Source organism: Meriones unguiculatus, chromosome 10, assembly GCF_030254825.1.
Source record: "Meriones unguiculatus strain TT.TT164.6M chromosome 10, Bangor_MerUng_6.1, whole genome shotgun sequence".
In the NCBI taxonomy this organism is placed as follows: Eukaryota; Metazoa; Chordata; class Mammalia; order Rodentia; family Muridae; genus Meriones; species Meriones unguiculatus.
Window position 1 is genome coordinate 22,317,822 of NC_083358.1, and position 22,112 is coordinate 22,339,933.

Consider the following 22,112-nt stretch of genomic DNA (forward strand, 5'->3'; position numbering starts at 1 on the left):
TTATTGATAAAATATTGATTTTAATGTTTTGGTCTGCTTATCTTAGTTTTATTTGAGGCAGGGTCTACTAGGTAGCCAAGGTTGTCCTCAAGCTTCCAGTAGTCTTCCTGTATCAGCTTCCTGAATGCTGGGTTACAGGCACGAACCAATCACACTTGCAAAACAAAATTTGAAAAGAGCTCTGTACTGCTAGAACTCAGCTTTTTAGATAATACTTTAAGAATTTTGCCAGGATATAAACAATATGTCATAAGATATCAGCTTCAGAGAGGTTTTAAGATAAAAGCAAGCAAGCAAGATGAAACTGCCAAGGGTTCCTTACAGGAAGCTACAATCAGGCCTAAGTAACACTCATTGATAGGAAGAATGAGGTACAATGTCTGTGACCATGTACTTGTTACTTAACCTCCTGGTGCTCCAGTTTCTTATCTGTAAATGGAAGGAAGTACTGAACCCATACGATCTAAGAATTAAGTTAATGTATACATAAAGTTTAGAACAGTGCCCATGGGGAGTGAGGCTAGAGCTCGGCGACACAGTATTTGCCAAGTTCTCTGTCCTCAAAATGCAAATGCCTCATGAGTGATATCAAAGTATCAATTAGTGCTTTACATATATACTGAAGAAAGTGGATGCCTATGAGAAGATGCTTGTGTAATTGAGTTGCAGGCTTAACTAGACACTTTTTCATTACATTTCATTTATTTAGTGTATGTGTAAGTGTGATCATAGCTTTGTGCGCGCGCGCGCGTGTGTGTATGTGTGTTCTGCACATGTGGTGGTCAGAGGACATTTTGAAGAATCTGTTCTTTCCTTCCACTATGAGTCAGAGAGATTAAACTCAGGTTGTCATGCTAGATGGTAGGCACTTTTAGCCACTGAGCCATCTTACAGTCCCTTAGCTACTTTTTAGTGAAACATCATTTTTATTAGGATAAACATCTTAACACTTATCTTGACTAGATATCTAGCAGACTTTACCTTTTTTTTTTAAAGATAGAGTCCCATGTAGCCTAGGCTAGTCCCAGACTAATATGTAGCCAAGGCTGACCTTGAATTTTTGATCATCCTGCTTCTACCTCCCAAATGCTGGAATTATAGATGTGTGGTAGCATGCCTCACAGCAAACACTGTGTTAAAAATAAAGTAAGCCTGTTATTTCAGGAAAGCAACTGGTAGTCACTGCTGTCTATGATAACATTTCAGTTACCAAAAATTATATATATATACACACACTCATATATTTATGTATATATATATATATATTCATAAATATATATGATTTGGGAGCTGGAGATGTAGCTCAGTAGTAGAACATAGGTTTAGCATGCATATAGTTCTAGGTTTGATACCTAACACTCTTTCCCAAAATAGAATTCTGAAACAGGTCTATCTGTCCACCATGAATGTGATGCTTCCCAATATTTAGATTTTTATGATGAAATTAGTGGATATTCTTTAAAAAGATCTGGGCTGGAGAGATGGCTCAGTAGTTGAGAGCACTTACTCTTCTTGCATGGGACCTGGGTTCGATTCCCAGGATCCACAGAGTCATCTATCTGTATTTCTAGTTCGAGTATCTAACAGTCTCTTCTGACCTCTGCTGGCCACAGGCACATGCAGACAGGCAGGCAAACACACACTAATACACCCACATATATCTATCTCTTTAGGAAAAAGACCTGATTTTTTTTCTATGGTTGTGGTGGTTTAAATAAGGATGGTTTTCATAGGCTCATATATTTGAATGTTTAGTCCATAGGGATTGACTATTTAAAAGGATTAGGAGGCATGGCCTGGTTGGAGGAAGTGTGTCGCTGGGAGTCTTTCTCAGTGGGATCCTGGACTCACATGCGGCTACTTTTAAAAATTATGACCAACCTTGATTTTTAACTTTTTAAATAATAAAGTTTAAAAAAATTAATAATCTTTAAAATATATTAGGCTAACATTTAGTGGATATGACTCTCTTAATGAATTACTGAATTATTTTACCTTTCTTAGTTTTAATTCCTCTATGGTAATATCAGCAGATAGAGACTACACTAAGAAGAGCTCTTTGAGTGTGTGTGTTTCAGTCTAGGGATCAAACCCAGGGCCTCATGTATACACTAGACAAATGTTCTACCACTGTGGTACATCCCTTCCCATTTAGACCCCCCCAAAAAAATTGCTAAAAGCTGTATATTAGAATTAGAAACATCCAAAAAAGTAATTGAAAAGAAAAGGAAGTTTTGAAAACATTGCAGACAAAACTCTAGAAATAAAATTTAAGTTAAGTTAAAAGGCCATTTTAGAAATTAAGAATAAAGAATGAAAACAAGGGTATGGGAAGATGGATTGCTGGATCAAGTGCTTGAAGCACAAGGACTTGAATTCAGTCCCCAGCGTTCATGCAAAAACAACAACAACAAGTCAGGCATGGAAGCTAGTAGCTGTTGTCCCAGTGCTGGGAATGTGGAGACAAAAGATGTTTGAGGCTTGCAAGCTCAATGGTCTGGCTGAATGGGCAAGACTCAAGTTCAATGCAAGAGTCTGCCTCAAATGAATACTTGAAGAAGACTCCCTTTGTCAACCTCTGGCCTCCACATGCATTCAAGTACAACACACATACACAAAAAAAAAACGAGAGAAAAGTATGAAAATAAGAACAAGAAAAAATAAAAATAAATAAATAAATTTTACTTCTGAGTATACTTTTTATCCAAACCAACTGTAAGCAGGACTGAAACATATACTTGTATCTCAGTATTTATAGAAGCACTATTCAAAATTAACCCCAAAGTAAAAACAATGCCAATGTTAATCCATGAATAGATAAGCAAAATATGTAAAATACACACAAAGAAATCTTGTTCAACCTTTAAAATGAAGGAAATTCTGATACATTCTGTAACACAGATGAGTCTGAATGCTTTGTTAATTCAGAGAAGTCATACACAAAGGATAAAGACTATCATTCCATTTGTACAAGGTATACATACTTTCATGAACCTCAAAGCAATAGAATACTACTTAGAGACTGAACCCTCTGAAATCACGAGCTAAAATAAGCCTTATCTCCTCATAAGGTGATTTATCTTACCTATTTGTTACAGCGATGGAAAGCTAACTAACACAGAGGGAGAAACTATTTGTTAACTATGTTCTCCAGTAAAGGATTAGACTCTATCCAAAATATACCAAAACCTCCTTAAATTCAACAATAATGAAATAAACAATACAATTAAAAAATAGGTGGAAAGAGCTAAACAAATATTTCACTGAAAATGCAACATACGCACACACACAAATAGCAAAAAATGAAAACTGTTCTACATCATAAGTCATTAGGAAATTGCAAATTGGAAAAATGGGATACCACTACATATTAAAAGTACCAAAATCCAAAATACTGACACTAAATGTTAACAAGATCATGGGACAGCTGGAACTTCATTGCTGGCTGGAAAGCAAATGCTCCGGCTACCACTTAAGGCACTTTAAAAGAGCTGAACGCTTCTTTCCATATTATCCAGCACTCACCCTTTTTGGTATTTATTCACACAAGTTGATACTTTATATAAAGACTGCACATAGATGCTTATAGCAATTTTATTCATGGTTGCCAAAATTTGGAGGTGACCAAGATGTTCTGAATAGGTGAATGTATAAGCAAACCATGGTAATACACACAGAGGAACATATCCAGCTATAAGAAGAATGAGAAAAAAGAAGAAGAAGAAGAAGAAGAAGAAGAAGAAGAAGAAGAAGAAGAAGAAGAAGAAGAAGAAGGAGTAACCAGAACAAGCAAAGACATGGAAGAACCTTCTTTTCTTTGCAGTGCTCAGGTTGAACGTATGATCTTATGCATACTCAGCAAGTGCTCTATCAGCAGGTTTTATTTCCAGCCATCCGTTTGTTTGAAACAGGGTCTTATATAGACTAGGCCAGCCTTGAACTACTGAGCCTCCTGCTGCCTCCTTCCCAATGCTGGAGTTGCAAATGTGTGTCACCATACACAGCTGGCTATGGAAGGTGATTCCAACTCTGTAACATTCTGAGTAAGTCAACAGTGAAAACATCAGTGGTGGGGAAGGGCATAATGTCTGCACTTGGGAGCAAAGACAGGAAGGTCACAAGTCCGACAGACCATCCTAGGCTATATATTTAACTTAAGACCAGTTGGGCTTTGCACACTGAGGCCCTGTATCAAATAAACGAGCAAATAAGATCAGAGGCTGTCAAGAGTTAGGGGCAAGGAAGAAATAAATAGATGAGATCCAGCAATGATTCATTTATTTTTTATCCTTTGTTTTTATGCATGGGTGTTTTGTCTGCATATATGTCTGTACATCATGTGTGTGCAGTGCCCACAGAGGCCAGAAGAGAGAGTTGGATCCCTGTGGGGCTGCAGTTGCAGACAGCTGTATCATGTGGACGCTGGGAATAAAACCTGACGACTCTGAGAGAGCAGCCTGCAAGTGCTCTTAACCCCTATGCCATTTCTCCAGCTCCTAATTATTTATTTTAAAACATTGTTAATTAAACCTAGGGCTTTGCACATACCAGGCACGTTCTCTGCCACTGAGCTATATCCCCACACCAGCAGGCAAATTTTAAGACATTGAAACCATTGGTTGATATTGTAATATTAGACATAGGGCATTATAAATTTGTCAGAACTCACACAACTATCTACATAACGCAAGGGGAACCCTGGAGTGACAATTTTGGAATTTTGGTTTCTTTTAAAAACACAGAAATATTATAAGAATGTGTTCTTGTTTTAATCCCAGGTGTGGGAATATGGGGCTGCTTTGGACTGTCTACAGCAGCTATGATTTATGTTTTTCTCTAGCAGAGGCATGGTTTTGCCAGCTGCAGATAATTTCTGCAATTGTGTGACTTCAGAATTCTGGGAACTTTTCAGCGGGCACATAAATGTGAGGGCTATGAGAGGCAGAGTAGCTGGTTGTTGATAGTTTGGGGAGGTTGGTTGTGGTTTTTTAGTAGCTGTGGTCAAAGAAGAAACAAAAGGAAAGGAATTAGATTCAGGGATTTTCCTAATTCCCCTCACCCCTCTATCCTTGTTTCTCTCCTATCTAGTGTCAGAGGGTGAAAAATAGCTGAGGGAAATAAAGGGGGGAAGAGAAGAACCCACAAAGTAACAAAGACCAGCTCCAGAACACTAATGTAAATTGTAGACTTCAGCTTGTAAATATTAGTTCAGTTATAAAAACTGTATCACACTGAAACATTGTTACTAATGAGGGAAGCTGGAGGATAAATGTAAGTGGAGGAGGGTAAATGGGAACTCTGCATTTTATGCTCAAATTCTCTGTAAGTCTAAAACTGTCCTAAAAATAAGATCTCTTAATAAAAAGTAATGAATTATTGATACATGCTAAAATATAGATAAACCTCCAAGATATGTCAGCAAGAAAAGGACACATATTAATCCATTTATAGGAAATATCCAGAAGAAGCAAATTCACAAAGACAGAAATCAGATTAGTGACTGCCAGCAGCTATGCAAAGTAAAAAATATAGAATGGTTTTTCTAATGGGCTAATGAAACCCTCTGGAACTAGATAGTAGAAATGGTTGTCCTCGTTAGCATTAACTGTCAATTTAAAGACAGCCACAGTTAAAAATCTGCCTGTGGAAAGTCTGTGGAAGACTTTCTTGGTTATTAATTGGTGCAGGAGGGCTCTAGGCAGATTGTCCTTGGCCGAGGAAGAAAGCTAGTGAAGCAAAAAACGAGCCAGTAAGCAGTGTTTCTCCACAACTCCTGCCTCCAGGTTTCTACTTTGAGTTCACTCAGTGATAAATTGTGACCTGGAAATCTAAGTCAAATAAACCCTTTCCTAAGTTACATTTGGCCAGAGTATTTTTTTTTCCTCTAAATCTTTTTTTTTTTCCTTCAGTTTATTTACTTTACAACCCAAGGGTGCTCCTCCCTCCTTTCCTCCCACTCTCCCCCTACTTCCACATTCCCTTCTCCCTTTAACCCCTGAAAAGGGGCCCCTCCCCTATCACCCCTCCTGAGCACATCAAGTCACTTCAGGACTGAGCATATCCTCATGCCCTGAGGCTCCAGGCAAGGCAGCCCTGCCAGGGGGAAGTGATCCAAAACAGGCGATAGAGTCCATTTAGAAACACTCTGCCCCCCCCCCCCCCCCCCCCCCCCGCTCCACTCACCAGGTGACCCACAGGAAGACCAAGCCGCCCTTCAGCTACCTGTGTGCAGGGGGCTGGCCAGCATATTTTATCACAACAAAAATCAGACTAGAACAGTTTCACAATCCTGCAACTGTACTAAAGGACCTTGACTTATATACCTTAAAATGGTGAGGTTTGTAGCATGTGAGTATCTTTTTAAAACACACACACACACAAAATTGTCCTGATTTTGATGGCAGTGTACTGGTAACTTTATGATACATAATAATCTAACACCCTAAGATTCTGCTATTGTGAGAAAAGCTAAGGGCAATGAGTGATTCCATCAGTGACCTGCAGGATTTCTCAGTTTTCACTGAAGCCTCATTAGAAGAACAGATTAAAGGCCACCAGGATTATCATTCAGCCAATACATTGTCACAGAGACAGGTATTCTTTGATGATTTGCGTGAGATGCAGGCTGTAAGATCGTACACATTGTGTTCCAGCATTCCTATGTTAACTACACACAGATCAAAGAACACCGTTATCATATAAATATTAAGAATAATAGAATAGGGGCTGGGGAGATGGCTCAGTGGTTAAGAACACTAGCTATTCTTCCAGAGGACCCAGGTTCAATTTACAGCTTCCACATGACAGCTAACCACAGTTCTAAGGGATTCAAAGTCTTCTTCTGGCCTCCTCAGGCAACAGGCACACAATTGAACACAAACACACACACAGGCAAAGAATTCATACACATAAAAACAAAATATAAATGAGATCCATGCTCCAGTGGGCAAAACCCCATTTTAATTGTGAAAACAAAAACTCTCTCTAAACAGCCATGAAAACAGAAAGGGAAGCTGGGGGAGGAAGGAGAGCCATGGGAATGGGTGAGAGAAACAACTAATGAAAATGCCTTAAGAAAGCCTGTGACTTCGTCTTCTAAGCTTTTTTAACTAACAAAAAAGAAAACCTAAAGGGGAGAAAAGAAAACCATTTATAACTACACTTGGAAATTGAATTAACCTATCATAGAGTTCGTTTCGAATGACAATAAAAATTTTTCAAACAAATAAAGTTTTTCAAAATGTCCTCAGTAATCGAGTGAAAAGATCTCCCATTAGCATCAATTATAGTAATAAGCACAATAGGTTAGAACACACCAAATATTGTTGAATCAACGCATTTACAATGAGTCTGAGAAAGTAAAGCAGACCTTATTAGTCACCATTAAAGAATGTTAAGAAATAAACTCACTTTAAAAACTGAAAAGCAAGCCAGGTGGTGGTGGCACACACCTGTAATCCCAGCACTCAGGGAGGCAGAGGCAGGTGGATCACTGTGAGTTCCAGGCCAGCCTGGTCTACAAAGTAAGTCCAGAATAGCCAAGTCTACACAGAAAAACCCTGACTCAAAAGACCAAACCAAACAACAACAAAAAAACCAAAAAAGGTTAAGTACCGGCTGAAACAACACCAACACAAAGATCAAACTTCAACCTTGCCTTTCCTGTACAATTGATTCCTTGCAACAACAAACTGCGGGTCTGGAGCGCTTGTCTGTGTAGGATTATTGAGCTAATAAAGAGCAATGGAATTTCTGTAAAGCCTAGTGAATTAACAGACCTGGACAACCAGGTTCAGTGGCCACCCTAAATACAAAGACCATCAGGCGTTACACATTTCCTTGCAGAGGTATACCATGCTATCCAAGAAGCAGTCTTGCAAAAAAAAGGCACATGCAAATCAAACCACAACCTAATTAACCCTCATGTAATGACTAATTCCCAGGCAATACAAAACAAAACAAAAGAAAAACAAGAACAAATGACAAACCTCTTAGGAATACAGTGAGTAAAATCCAGATTTTGTAATGAACTCTTCAGAACAAATGATGAAATTTTCCTCAAATATGATAAAATTTTAAGAAAAAAAGGAGAATATTTAGATCAAATAAGATTTAAAACATATATCAACAAACTGGCAAATGCACTTTGTATAGAGTTAAAAAAAATTATGGCCCAGACAGAGAAACGATACTACTGGTTGAATATTTAATATTAGGGGAGTTATTATAGCCAGGCATGGTGGCACACTGGAGGGAGAGGCAGGTGGAACTCTATGAGTTCCAGACCAGCCTGGTCTGCATAGTGAGTTCTTTGCTAGCCAAGGCCACCCTCCCCCAAAAAGTTATTATTGGGGTTACAGATGTAGCCCAGTGGTAGTGTTTGCTTAGAATAAAGCTCTGGATTCAATCCTGAGCAACACACACATACAGAGGTTACTCATGGGAGTGGCCCAGAGAAGAAAAGTATTCCAGAGAAAAATGTAACAATATTGTTACAGTTAAAGGCATTGTATAGGCAATTAAAAATATTCAGAACATTTTAAAAACAAAAGAGATTATGGATTGGGAAGAGCGCCCAGTTTATTAAATGCTTGCCACATAAGCACAAGGACTAGAGTTTGGATCTTTGGTACCCGCATAAATGTTGGGCAGATGTAGTGGTCTACTTGTAATTCTAGCGCTGGAAAGGCAGAGACAGGCGATTCCAGGGGCAAGCGATCTAGATAGGCCAGTCCATTTCATTAGCTCTGGGTTCAGTGGAGACACGACCTCAATGTGGAAAGCAATGGAGGCAGATTTCCAGTGTTATCCTCCACAGACACGCTCACATACCACACAGGCAGGAAACAAAAAAGCTGCTGTTAAATATTTGAGTTGAGGCTGGGCATGGTGGCGCATTCCTTAATCCCAGCATTTGGGAGGCAGAGGTAGGCGTATCTCTGTGAGTTCCAGGCCAGCGTGGTCTACAAAGTGAGTCCAGGAAAACCAGTGCTACACAGAAAAACCCTTCCTTGAAACCCCCTCCCCCCAAATTTTTTTTAGATTGAATATTTGATTATCCGAAGAGTTTTGATCTCTGAAGATATGAGACAAATGTTTATGGATGAAATTATATATCTAGGAATTGCTCTGGTGCAGAGGTTTAGGAGTATAAGGATGGGTAAGGATTGTATGAGAAAAAAAACTCACTGAATTGATAACTCTTGAGGCAAAGAGACAGGAGTTCGATATTCTGTTATCTCTATTCTTGTACAGACTGAGAAATAGCCATATAAAAATTATAAAATTTCTTGGCAGTCACATGTCTTTAATCCTCACAGTCAGGAGGCAGAGTTTGAGACCAGCCTGGGCCACATGAGACCTTGTCTTATAGAAATATATATGAAAGGTCTGCATAAATTTATACATTAATGAAACTATTATCTTTGACTACAGAAAAAAAGATTAGTACCTCCTTTTTTATTTATGTAGTATTTGGCTTTGTTTTGGTTATGGCACAGGCTTTCTTATCAGTCTTGGATTAATAAACCCTGTCTTTACCACAGGTGTAACTGGAAACCATCACAGCTTAACAGACTAAACTCAGGTAAGGCACTTAATACAATGAGTGGTAATAATAATATAACTAACTTATTAGGGAGGTAAGAATTTAATTAGGAATACTGAAGACTTTCCCAGCTTCCTTCCTTTCTCGACACTCAGAAAGCAAGCTATGTGCGTCAAACCCTGTCAAAGGCAGGGTTCAGTATCACTGAGTCTTACCTCTATCTAGGATGCAGGCATGGCTGGGGCACTGAGCTAAATGACTGATGGACAACTTAGTATTTCACATAATGCCTCTTGAAGATTTTAAAAGATTGATCAGAGAAAGGCTCTAGTTCTTGAAGTTCTTCACAAAGGACGGCTGAATAGGATGTCCTTTCCCAACGCACCAACTTGGAAAAATCCTCCTAGGCAGGAAGTTTAAGAAACTGCCAAAATGAACACCCCATTGTGCCTTTTCAAGAGCGCCCACCAGCGCAGCGGCCTTTCTCAACACTTCCCTTCTTTCACCATATTCATTTCCTTCCACCAGTGAAGACTTCTTTCTGTCAAATTCTGTCACTGGCCAGAAGGGTCCCTTCCTGCCTGTTAGTAAGTCACACTCCTTCAGTTTCTCATCCTCTGCCTCAGACCGTCCCGTCACTTCTGGCTCTGCACTTCGGCGAAACCCTTCTGCCTCAGTTTCCTTTCTTTGCCTCAGGAACCGCTCCTCTGCAGTCGCCTTGCCTCTACCTCGGGCTACTAGCTACCAAGGCTTCCACCACAGTTTCCTCACAGCCTCTGAGCCACGCTCCAGATCCACACCCTCCCAGCCCTACCCGGCTGCTCGAGGGTCAGCGCCCCTAGGCGGCGGAGGCCCTCCTCGTCCAGATCCCATTGCTCCGCCATTCGCTCCCGCCGCTCACCTGCCACGGCTCGGGAGACCGTCCCGCGCGCCTCGGACCACGCCCCCTCGCGCCAGGCCCCGCCCCCGGAAGGGCCCCGCCCCTCCCACTAGCCGCGGGTCTCGGTTCTCCAGCAGCCGTTAGAGGGCCGGTCACGAGCCTGTCCGCCCGCCACAGAAGTTAGGACTATGGTATGGAGCCCGTCCCTGAGAAGGGCGCCAAAACTACGAAGGTGGCGAATGGGGGGAGTGGGCGCCCGGGATTAGAAATCTGACTGTGGGGCATAAGGATCGGAAGGTGGCCCTAGTTTAGAAGAATCAGGGGAGGGCTTGTCTGAGAGAAGCCGCGCTGCCTTGAGGGATGATGAACTGGTTGTTCCACACCACGGAGGGTTCGAGGGGTAGAGAAGATGTGTCCTTTTGAAGGATGGAGGCCTTTGTATCTTAAGGCGCAAATTCATTCTAAAGCAAGATGGGAATGACATTGAAAGTGGAAATCCGGATCTAACGGTTTGGGGGGCGGGGTAGATTTTTGGAGGCATGACGGGAACCCCTGAAGGTCGGAGAATTTGGCTCTGAGGAATTGGGTCCTATCTTTAGGGCACTGCGTTTCTAGCGCTATAATTTGGAAGAAGATTGTGTGGGGTTGAGAAGCTCCGGGATGGAGATAAAATGACAAAATAATAATAATAAAATAAAAAATAAAATAAAAACTGTCCTGCTTCCTGCAAGTCAGTCTAGCAAGAAGCCGGGTTTGTTTTTGTTTTCTTTTTCTCAAGTGCTACAGGCTTCCCAAGCTGCTGATGACTGGAGGAGGCTCCCCCCCCCCCCCCCCCCCGCTGGAATAGTTCTGCTCTAATAAGCCCCTGAACAATGTTTGGGAAAGAAAGCTCTGGGAAGAACAGTTACATTCCTAACTTTTGCAGTCTTCCTCTGTAGCCTCCAGAATTCTAGAGTTACAGTTGTGGACCACCATGCTCTGCTTGAAGAGTGTCATCTCCATATTAAATATCTCGGATGAACCTATTTTCCCATTTATCTGGGTTTTTTAATAGCTTCTCTCAACTGGGCACTAAGGAGAGGGTTCATCAGTAAAATACCTGTGCAAGAGCAAGGATCTGAGTTCGAGCCTCAGGAACTTTAGGTCCTCATGTTTCCCAACAAGCATTCTTCTCCAGTTGTCCAGCTCTCCCACCTTTAATACAGGGTCTCACTATACAGTCATAGCTGGCCTTGAGTTCAGTATGTAGCCCGCAGTGCCCTCTGACCTGTAGTGATTCTCCTGCCTCTGTCTTGTAGTGTTGGCATTACAGATGCATGCAACCATGGCTGACGTTTAAAATTGTTAATGTGTAAAATATAATTGGTTTTTAAAAATAGTCTTCAATCTTGCTGAGCTCGTTAACGTGTGTGTGTGTGTGTGTGTGTGTGTGTGTGTGTGTGAATTCTCTCGGATGATGTATGTACATTACCATGTTGTCAGCAAATGTAATTTACTACTTCTTGCAGAGTGCTTTCAATTTCTTTTTGTTACATAACTCTCATCTCATTTTTCCCTTTAGGAGGAGCCTGGCATGCCCCATGAATCAGCAGAGGATTTGTTTCATTTCAATGTTGGGGGCTGGCATTTCTCAGTTCCCAGAAGCAAGCTTGCTCAATTTCCAGACTCCCTGCTCTGGAGAGAGGCTTCAGCCTTGACCTCTTCAGAAAACCAGAGGCTATTCATTGACAGAGATGGTTCCACATTTAGGCACGTACACTATTATCTCTACACTTCCAAGCTCTCCTTCTCCAGCTGTGCAGAGCTGAACTTGCTCTATGAGCAAGCACTGGGTTTGCAGTTGATGCCTTTGCTTCAGGTAAGAGTGATGATCAGTAGCATCACTAAATGTGAGGTTCTTTTCTATGTTGGTTTTTGAAGAACTAACCCTCTCAGTGGGCAATTGTGAAGAATGAGTTAAAATGATAAACAATCTACTGGAACTACATGAAGGTTTTTGCTTGTTTTTTTTAGATAAGAACTTACTACGTAGCCAGGGACCACCTTGAATTTATGATCTTCCAGCCCCCATGACAAGTGCCACCACGGCCAACTCTTGATTGCACAATCTTAACAGAGGCTTTCATTCTGATTCTGCTTTGTTTTCATCACCAGCCACAAGGGACCTGAGGATTTAATTTAATGTCCATTGAGAGGGTATCCTTCTTTGGGTCTTTAAAATCTTATTTTAAGCTGCCACGTATTAATGGTTTTTGTTTATTAGTTGTTGTTGTTTTTTGAGGTGCTGGGGACAAAAACCATAGCTTTCTGCATGTTAGGCAAAACCTTACCACTAGTCACATTCTAATGAGATTTGCCTGTCTCTGCTTTCAGTGTGCTGGGATTAAAGGTGCATGTTACCATACTCATTTTTTTTTCTTTTTTGGTGTTTTGAGACAGAGTCTTTTTTTGTTTTTGTCTTTTGAGACAGGGTTTCTGAATTTAGCCCTGGCTGTCCTAGAACTCACTCTGTAGACCAGGCTGGTCTTGAGCACAGGATTAAAAGTGTATGCCACTTATGGCTCAGGTTGACCTAGAATTTACAACGTAGCCAGTGGTGAGCTTGAACTCCTCATCTTCCTGCCTCCACCTATTGCTGGGAGAGCAGGCATTTTGAAAGGGTCTCATGTAGCCCACACTGGCCTTGAACTTACTATCTAGCTGAAGGAGACCCTTGGTTCCATCCTTTTGCCTCTGCCTTTCAAATTCTGGGATTCCTTTCTTTTCAGAAATTTTTGGTTTTATGATTTTCCACTTATATGCATGCATCTCTGCGTGCACACACATGTAAAAGGAACTTTTGTTAGCCTGTTTCAATCATTGTCTTGGAGGCTTACTGCCTCTGTCTGCTAACCTAGGCCTAGTCCTGGAAGCTTCTAGCCTCTGTACAATTTAAGCTGGGCATAGAATGTTTTCAGCCTGTGAGACTTACTGCTTCATAAACTCACTCTTTCTAGTTCTTTCTGAGCTCTGCTGGCTGTTTCAGCTCAGCTGTTCTGGCTCACACTCCTCTCCCAGCTGACTTATTCAATCTAGCTTTTCTCTAGGCCTCTGAATTGCTCTGCTTGACCTCAGACTAACTCCAGTGATCTTTTCTAATTTTCTGGCTCCTCATTCTCTGGCTCGTTGTGTCTTCATCTGTGCCTAGCTTGTTCTCTCATTCTACCTTTCTCTGTAAAACTCTTCCAGTAAAACTGCCTCCTCTTTCTCTCTCTACATTGCCCCTTAAGGAGTTTCTCTTTCCTTGTGAGAGTTAGGTATATCCTATTTTGTCAAATCTTTCTCTGACCCCTCAAATTTTCTGCCACTCAATTAAACATCACTGTCAAACTTGGGTGCTTCCTTCTACAAACTAACTTTACGTTTATTGTTTGGGATTAAAGGCATGTACCATTATGCCTGAACCTAAGCTTTCCTTTACCTGAAACTTGCTCTTTACCAGGCTAGCCTTGAGCTCAGATCTGCTTGATTCTGTCTACTGGATTAAAGGTGTGTTTGTATTCCAGCTGTATCACACAGCCCTAAAAGGTTTTTAGATATGGTCTCTTGCCAGAAAGCTCATGCTCTGAATTAAGATTCCTCTACACAAACAAATGGGTATGGATTCTCATGGAGGCTAGAAGAAGCACTGGATTCCATGAAGCTGGAGTTACAAGTTGTGAGCTGTCCAACTTGGGTGCTGAGAATTGAACACTCAGGTCCTCTGCGAGAGCAGCACACTCTTTTACCACGGAGTAATCTCTCTAGCACCTTTCTTTCTTTTTGGTGGGAGCAATGTCAAGACAAGGTTTCTGTGAGTAGCCCTGGCTGTCCTGGAACTTGCTCTGTAGACCAGGCTGGCCTCAAATTCACAGAGTTCCATCTTCCTCTGCCTCTAGGGTACTGGGATTAGATGCATTCACCATCACCTGCCTGCACCTTCCCCTTTTAAGAGCTTTAAATACCTTTGCTTATAAAGCATCAAAGTATGGTAGAAAATGAAAGCATTAGCTTTAAATTTTCTCCAAGCGACAGAAATAATTTTGGAGGTAGCTGTGCTTAAATAGTTTATTTGGTAGGTTTTTTTTTTTTTTAACCTGGAAAAACTAAATATTATGACTGGGAAGGAAATCTGTGCATGTCCCGTATCAATCCCAATGTCTGGACAAGGTGTTGTTTATTCCATTTCTGTAAGGACTAGCCCGTCAGCTATCATGCATCTCTGTGAACTACTTGTGCCTCCCCAGCACGGCGTGGAGAAAAATGACTTAGACTGTGTATGTATCTGGGTCAGGAGAAAAGAGACCATTTATTTTGTAGTATATGTGCTTATGGATGATTCTTGCTAATGGTTTCTCTGAAATTATTATATATTTAGAAACCCAAAAAACATTAGCACAGCAGTGAAAGTTTACCTTTCTTAACTTTTTTCAGGCTCCCACTTGAATCTAAATTTTGTTAACCTCTTTAGGAGTGAAAGTATTGGAACTGTTTGCAAGTGGCTTCAAAACCATTTGAATGGCCTGGCATGTTAGGATTGCTCACAGCTCTTGGCCAAGCCACATTTTTGTACGGAGAGGGAATCACTTGTTCATTGCAGAAAATCAAAGAGATCAAGGCAATAGTTTACAGGGTCGTTTAGAAGAGTACAAGTTTCTTGTACAAACAGTTTATTGAGCCCTTTAACCCCTTTGCTGTCTTCACTTCCTAAACCAAAACAAAATATATCTGGGAATCAACTTCGAAGTAGGGGGTAACAACTCAGAGGCCAATGAGTTGGTCTGATTCCAAGATTCCAAGATGTGTGAGTAGCAGAATTTGAAGAATTATGTGGATCTGCCTTCCTGAAACAGACTGTAAAACAAGTGCTTATGCTTTGGAAATGGTGTTTTCGAAGAAATAAACATTTGGGCTGGCCCAGCCAAAGTGGTATTTATTCACTGAAGCAGAGTGTAAATACAGCTGGGAAGCAGCAGCCGCCTCAAGCAAGTCAACTGCGTCACACATATCCACCACTTTCTCACTGCTAAGTCCCAGCCAACTGCTCAGGGGTTTGCCTAGAAGAACAAACACTGCTTGGAGGGAATGAATTTTGTCAGTTCTTAGTCGGAAGACTCTTTGTAAGCAGGCCCACTTCAAGCATTTAACTATGACTTAATGAGAGCATTCTGCGCTCCAGTTATTATTCCTCTGCACTTCAGGAGAAACAAAGAATGATACAATAAAGTATAATGTGTCAGGTATGTGGATGACATACGTAATCCTATGTAATTTCTTTTACGAGATGGGGTTTCAGTGTGTTACCTCAGCGAGCCCTGCACTCCAGGTTCCACTGATCACTGCCTCAGCCTCTGGGAACTACATGTAGATGGAGTAACATCTAGTTTCATAGGAATTATTTAAATTTTGTAGAAGCCAATTTTTTTGTTTGTTTTTTTGTTTTTTGAGATAGGGTTTCTCTGTGTAGCCTTGTTGTCCTTGACTTGCTTTGTAGACCAGGCTGGCCTCCAACTCATGGAGATCTGCCTGCCTCTGCTTCCCAGAGTGCTGGGATAACAGGTGTGTGCCACTGCGCTCGTAGAAGCTAAAATTTTAAAAGTGTAAAGATATGAGTGGAGCTGGAGAAATGGCTCAGAGGTTAAGAGCGCTGCTTGCTCTTCCAGAAGTCCTGAGTTCAATTCCCAGCAACCATATGGTGGCTCACAACCATCTATAATGAGATCTGGTGTCCTCTTCTGACCTGCAGGTGTACATGCAGGCAGAACATTGTATATATAATAAAATAAATAAATCTTTTTTAAAAAAGATATGAGTGAAACCAATTTGAAGATGATATATTTTATCTAACCCAGTATTTTCAAAAAATATTTAAATTTGAGATACTTTTGAGTGGAGTTTTCAATATCTGATATGTTTTTTTTTTAAGTTAGTACATCTCAGATTTAGAATACTGTAGTTCAACAAGGCATATAGTCACAGTGGCTACCATATTGGATAGCACATATCTGAACTGTTCCAAGTTATTTGTGTTCCTTACTACAGTCTTTCAGAATTAGCACCTTGCAATAAAAATAGAGCTTGGCTCCTGCTAACTGAAGGTCTTATTCACTCAAAAGGTAACATATATTGTTCAGGCTAGTTTGTAGCATGGTAGGCTGTGTGGAAAGGCAGTGTGAAAAGCTGGGCATTCAGGTGCATGTCTATAATCCCAGTACCTGGGAGGCTGAGACAGAAGGATCTTAAGTTCAAAGCCAGCTTTGGCTACAGAGCAAGACTCTACTTCAATCATAAATACATACATACATAAATAGATAAGTAAGCATTTTAAGAGGACAAAAGAAGAAAAGTGGTGGTATAAAATGAGCCAGCCAGCAGATTAAGATTGAAAGCTTCTGGAAGATAGGTGCCAGAGCTCACACTGATGCTCTCTATCCACCATTCCCTACATATTTACCCCTGATCCTAGTCCCATTGTGTTTACTGGCCCTTCTACATACCTAACCTATGCCTTTCACCTCTAAAAGATACACTCGAAGTCTCAGATTCTAATCAGAGCACTCTGTGTATTGACAGCCAACCATATGCCAGGCTCTGGAGATAAATGAGAAAGGAAGCCATACAATATGAGGCAGAGAAAGATTGATTACATATATATATATATATGCCTATCGATTCTTCAGCACTTGGGATTAAAGACAGGTTTTTGTGGATACTAGGCAAGAGCTGTATGACTGAGCCATATTCCCAGCCCTGATTCTACCTACATTAAAAGATCATACATTTTATGAATGTTTTTGTGCAGTTTCTGGATGTGGTAGCTTGTGCCTATAATCCCAGTACTTAGAGGCTAAAACAGAAGAATTGTTGTGAGCTCAAGGCTAGTCTTAGTCACAAAATTAAATCTCAGAAGAATAATTTTAAAATGCATACATTAATTCTCTTTTTGTTTTGTTTTTTTGAGACAGGGTTTTGTTTTTGTTTTTGTTTTTGTTTGTATAGCCTTAGCTGTCTAGACCACCACTGCCTCCTGAGTACTGGGATTAAAGGCGTATGCCACTACTGCCTGGCCTCCTTTTTGCTTCATGACTATGGGTGTAATGCTCTCAGCTGTCTTGAGCTCTTGACATTGTGACTTCCCCACAATGACGTACTATAACTTAGAACTGTGAACTAAAACAAAACTTTCTCCTCTAGAAATGAAAAAAAAAAAAAATGAGAGTGAGAGATAGAACAAGAGAAATTCAGAGACAAAAAACAACAAAAACCCAAACACATAGATTTAGTGACTGCCCAGGAACTGGGTTGCGGGGTAGAAAGAGCGGGTTAGATAAAAATAGGCAATGCTAATTCAGAGTGCAAGGTTTCTTTCTGCGGCACCAGAATAGACAGTGTAGCATTGCCTATTTTTATCTAACCCAAACCCCAATGGTTGGACAGTTCTGCAAACATACCAAAACCCAATGAATTACACCATTTAAACTGGTATGCTTTAGGTGGGCCAGGTGGTACAGGTGTAACCCCAGCTCTTTGGAAAGCTGAGCAGGATGATCTCAAGTTCAAGACCAACCTGAGTAATTTAGCAAGACTATATTGGGGTTTGGGGTAAGGCTGGGGTTGTAGCTTAGTATTAGAATGTTTGTCTAGAATGTACAATGGGTTTGATATGCAGTTTTCTTAAGAGTTTTTAGTATGTAAAGTTAAGTTGTTGGGGAGGTTATAGATCAGTAGTGCTTACTAAGTGCTTATGAGTGCTTACTAAGCTCTTGAGAGGACCCAGATTCAGTTTTCAGTACCCATATACTTGTTCACAGCCACCTGTACCTCCAGTTCCTAGAGATCTGATTTTTCTGGCCTCTGCTGGTTGATGCATGTGGTACACATAGACACACGCAGGAACACATGTATTCACATAAAGTAGAAAGTAGATAAATCTCTAAAACTGTAAAGAAAAAAATTAGTGTCCTGGCTTGACAGTGTGCAAACTATATAGGTTATGGACCAAATCAGTCCACTCCTGTGTGTGTGTGTGTAGCCCATAAACAAAGAATTATTATTTTTTACTTTTTCACGGTTGCAAGGGCAAATTTTAGTGTTCATTGGTAACATTTCATGGGAATACAGCCATGCTCATCTGTTTATATATTGTTTATGTCTGTTTTTGAACTACAAAAAGAGCTGAATATTTGAATTGACAGAGACCATATGGCTAGCAAGACCTAAAATATTTACAATCTGGCCTTTCACTGGGGAAAAAAAAAGAATGTTTACTCCTGGCCTAGATTCAGTAGGGGAACATGAAGAAGCAGGAAGATCAGCTAAGCTCTGCCAGCCTCCAGATCAGTGGTTCTCAACTTTTCTAATGCTGTGACCCCTTGTTGCGGTTACCCTCAACTATAAAATTATTTTTGTTGCTACTTCATAACTGTAGTTTACTACTGTTTTGAATCATAAATATCTATGTTTTCCAATTGTCTTAGGTGACCCCTGTGAAAGGGTCATTCAACAGCCCTGTAACCCCCCCCCCCCAACACCAAGGGTTCCTACCTGCAGATTGAGAACCACTGATCCAGATAAAAGATAATGAAGGTTTGGTCCTGAATGGTAATAGAAATAATTTAAAGCCTGATATGTCTTGATGAATTTGCTAATGAATGGGATGCAGGACATGAAAGAATGGACATCTCCTTATTTTCTACCCTGAGCAACCAGGTAAATGGTGAATTCTGAGAGATGTTAACATTTAGGGGGCAGAGATCACAAGTTAAAATGTAAGCATGTCTAGCTGGAGAAACAGTAAAAAGGCAGGAACATCCAAGTGGAGAGTTGAGGAGTCACTGGGTAAACAGGCCTGGAATTCATGGGACCTCTGGGACCAGAAATATAACCTAAGAGTCATCAAAGCTGATATGTGAATCTTTGAAGCTGCAAGTTTTGGAATGTTATATTTTATTCATAGAAGATATATAAAGAAGTCATTGCCAGCCTATATCAGCATCACAAGGCTTCCTAAAACTTCATGTGGAATTTGAGAAGCCTTCTTAAACATAATGTACTCTTAGCCTTTCGTTTGCCATCAGACTGACTAGGAGTCAGAGATGCCACTGATGTGAAGTTTTACTGAAGTCAGAAATGTAAAGTTTCCCTTCAGGGTCACGCACAAGAGTTTAAGGTTCAACACAGACTATTGGTTCACTTTTACATGCCCTTTGAAGCCCAGTGGCCTTCCTCGTGCTAACACACATTCTATCACTAGACTACACCTTGACCCAAGTTTTCCAGTTTCACTGCCTTCTGGGAACTTCATTTGTCAACACTCTGCTACCAGTAATGAATACAAATATGTCTACATTCTTTGTGTTCAAGGGAGCTAGGAAGTTTTTATATTGATCACACAAATGACACCTTTAATAAAATAGGCCAGTGACAGTCTCACATTTCCTATTTCTTATGATGTGAGACAGATTACCATGTGATGTTGTAAAGGAATATATAAACGGCAGATAGTCATTCCAACAATGTAGCTTATGGACTTCAAGTGTAAAACCCTTGAAATAACTTCAAGGGTCCCCACAGACTGGCCCATCTGTTCAGCCTGGCTCATATCACAAATATGATAATGTGTATGTAAAAAATAATATCCATGTATATATGTGTACAAACACACACACACTGAAGTTCAATCTTACCCCTATGTGTCACCTTACACTTGCTTTCTATACCCCTGTACTTATTTCTTTTTTTCTTAGAATATTCCCCTTTTAAATTTTGTTATAAATGTAGTCCACAGGAAACCTAGCCTGACATTTCCAGACAAAGCTTATCATTTCTCTGGTCTTATAACAGTGCTAATTATACTTTTATGTGTCTTTTTTTTCTGGTTTATACTCTTTTCAGTTTTGCATGTCCAATGGTTTTCAAAGTATCTGGCATCTATAGTGTTTGTTTGTTTGTTTTACCTATATGAGTGCTCTATCTGCATGTACACCTGCATGCTAGAAGAAGGCATCAGATCCCAGTATAGATGGTTGTGAATCACCATGTGGTTGCTGGAAATCCAACTCAGGACCTCTGGAAGAACAGACAGTACTCTTAATTGCTGAGCCATCTCTCAAGCTCCATCTATAGGTGTTTAGTTAACATCTGCTGGGAGATGAAGACTGGACACATCTCTATGGAGTAAGGAGACTAGAACCAGCAGTAGAAAGACAAATTTGAAATATTGAGAGCTGTAACTTTATTTGGCTTCTTTTGTTACACATCCTTTTGGCCTAAATAGCCTTGCTTCCTTTCAGCATCAGGCCAGTGTAGGCACTAGCTGTCAGGGATTTGCTGGCCCCACAAAGCTTCTTTACCATTATGCTCCTCCCAGTAGCCTATAAGAACATAAGGCATCTCCGAAACCCATTACTGCTTTGACAATCCTGTTAAGTCACCCACTCTGCCAGCAGGGTATATCATCAACCGTCTTTTAGTAACACACCCCTGCATCATCAGTTTTACATTGATTCTGACTGTTGTCTTTTTTTTTTTTTTTTTTTTTTTTATGACTAATGAGGCCCAAAGCAACATCATCCTTACACTAGCAGTTAGTCTTCTGAGTTCAGGTCTGTATTTCCCATTGGACAGGCACAGTAGAGCATGTCTGTCATTCCAGAACTTGGGAGGCTAAGGTTGGAGGACTACAGCAAGTTGAAGGACAGCCAGGGCTACCTAGCAAAACATTGCAGAAAGAAAACACCTTCTTCTAATAACTTTTCATGTCATAACATATGAAGAGTAAAGTTCCAAAAAGTAATAATATTCAGGTAAATGAAAGAAGACCTGAAATCAGCCTACAGAAAACCAGCCATATGCTCTGTGACAACTCAACTCAGTGAAACCCCCTGGAAGCTCGGCTCCCTGGAGTGTTTGTTATGCATGCATTCTTTCTTTCAACAGGAAATACACTGGTGTCCCATTTCTAGCAGAGAATAAAATGAGCAAAGTCCTTGGGGTCTCAGGGAGGTTATAGTATTAGAGAAGAGCTGACAGAATGTAAATAAGTAAGTAGATAAGGGAGTTGGGGAGTGTTCCTGTGGTTTCTTAAAGCATCCTAATGTCTTCCTGTGAGCAGAGGCTTTATATTTCTGCATATCAGAGCAACTACTGAGAGAGTTCAGGAAACAACCTTGTTGAAGCTCCTGGGCAGAGTTACAAGTCTTCATAACATGTCCTCACTGGCTGGGATTGCAATCTATGTCAATTTATTTGCCTGATTTCTTCTTCTTTTAAAGATTTATTAAACATTTCCTTTCTGGGGGAAAATGGAGCTGCTTACGGTTTAATGGAAACATCAGAACAGAAGTTTCATTTCTATAAAATGGCTCATCCTCTCCTCCACTAGCATATTTCCTCTCAAGCTAGTTGGACTGACCTACTAGAGTATATACCTTATACCAAACAGAGACTGCTGGGCCAACCTTAAGTATGTTGTTGTCCTGGACAGAGTTTTCTTCCTCCACAAAGGCCCCTCTCGTGTAGTTAAGAGCATTTATTGTTCTAAAGACATGGGTTTGAGTCTCAGTATCCAGTGCTGCCTTCTGACATCCGTAGTAACCAGGTATGAACATACACATGAAATAATTTTGTTTCTGCTTTTGTTTTGAGACAGGGTTTCTTTGAATAGCC

General features: G+C 40.6%; 2 protein-coding genes across 3 annotated transcripts in view; one reads left to right on the forward strand and one right to left on the reverse strand.

Annotated features, from left to right (window-relative positions):
- Lrrc36 (leucine rich repeat containing 36) overlaps positions 1-10,431 on the reverse strand; it is a 47,745-nt gene extending 37,314 nt beyond the window's left edge. The window contains exon 1 of the mRNA XM_060392083.1: positions 10,362-10,431. Within this exon, the coding sequence (XP_060248066.1) occupies positions 10,362-10,431 (70 nt within the window). The remainder of the gene's footprint in view (positions 1-10,361) is intronic.
- The window catches only part of Kctd19 (potassium channel tetramerization domain containing 19), a 29,722-nt gene continuing 17,151 nt past the window's right edge, over positions 9,542-22,112 (forward strand). The window contains exons 1-2 of one of the 2 annotated variants that reach the window (XM_060392081.1): positions 9,542-9,586; positions 11,989-12,285. In XM_060392081.1, the coding sequence (XP_060248064.1) occupies positions 12,001-12,285 (285 nt within the window). In that variant the 5' untranslated portion in view covers positions 9,542-9,586; positions 11,989-12,000. Of the gene's footprint in view, positions 9,587-10,515; positions 10,619-11,988; positions 12,286-22,112 lie in introns of those variants that run through there. The other variant, XM_021633166.2, reaches the window with a different exon arrangement.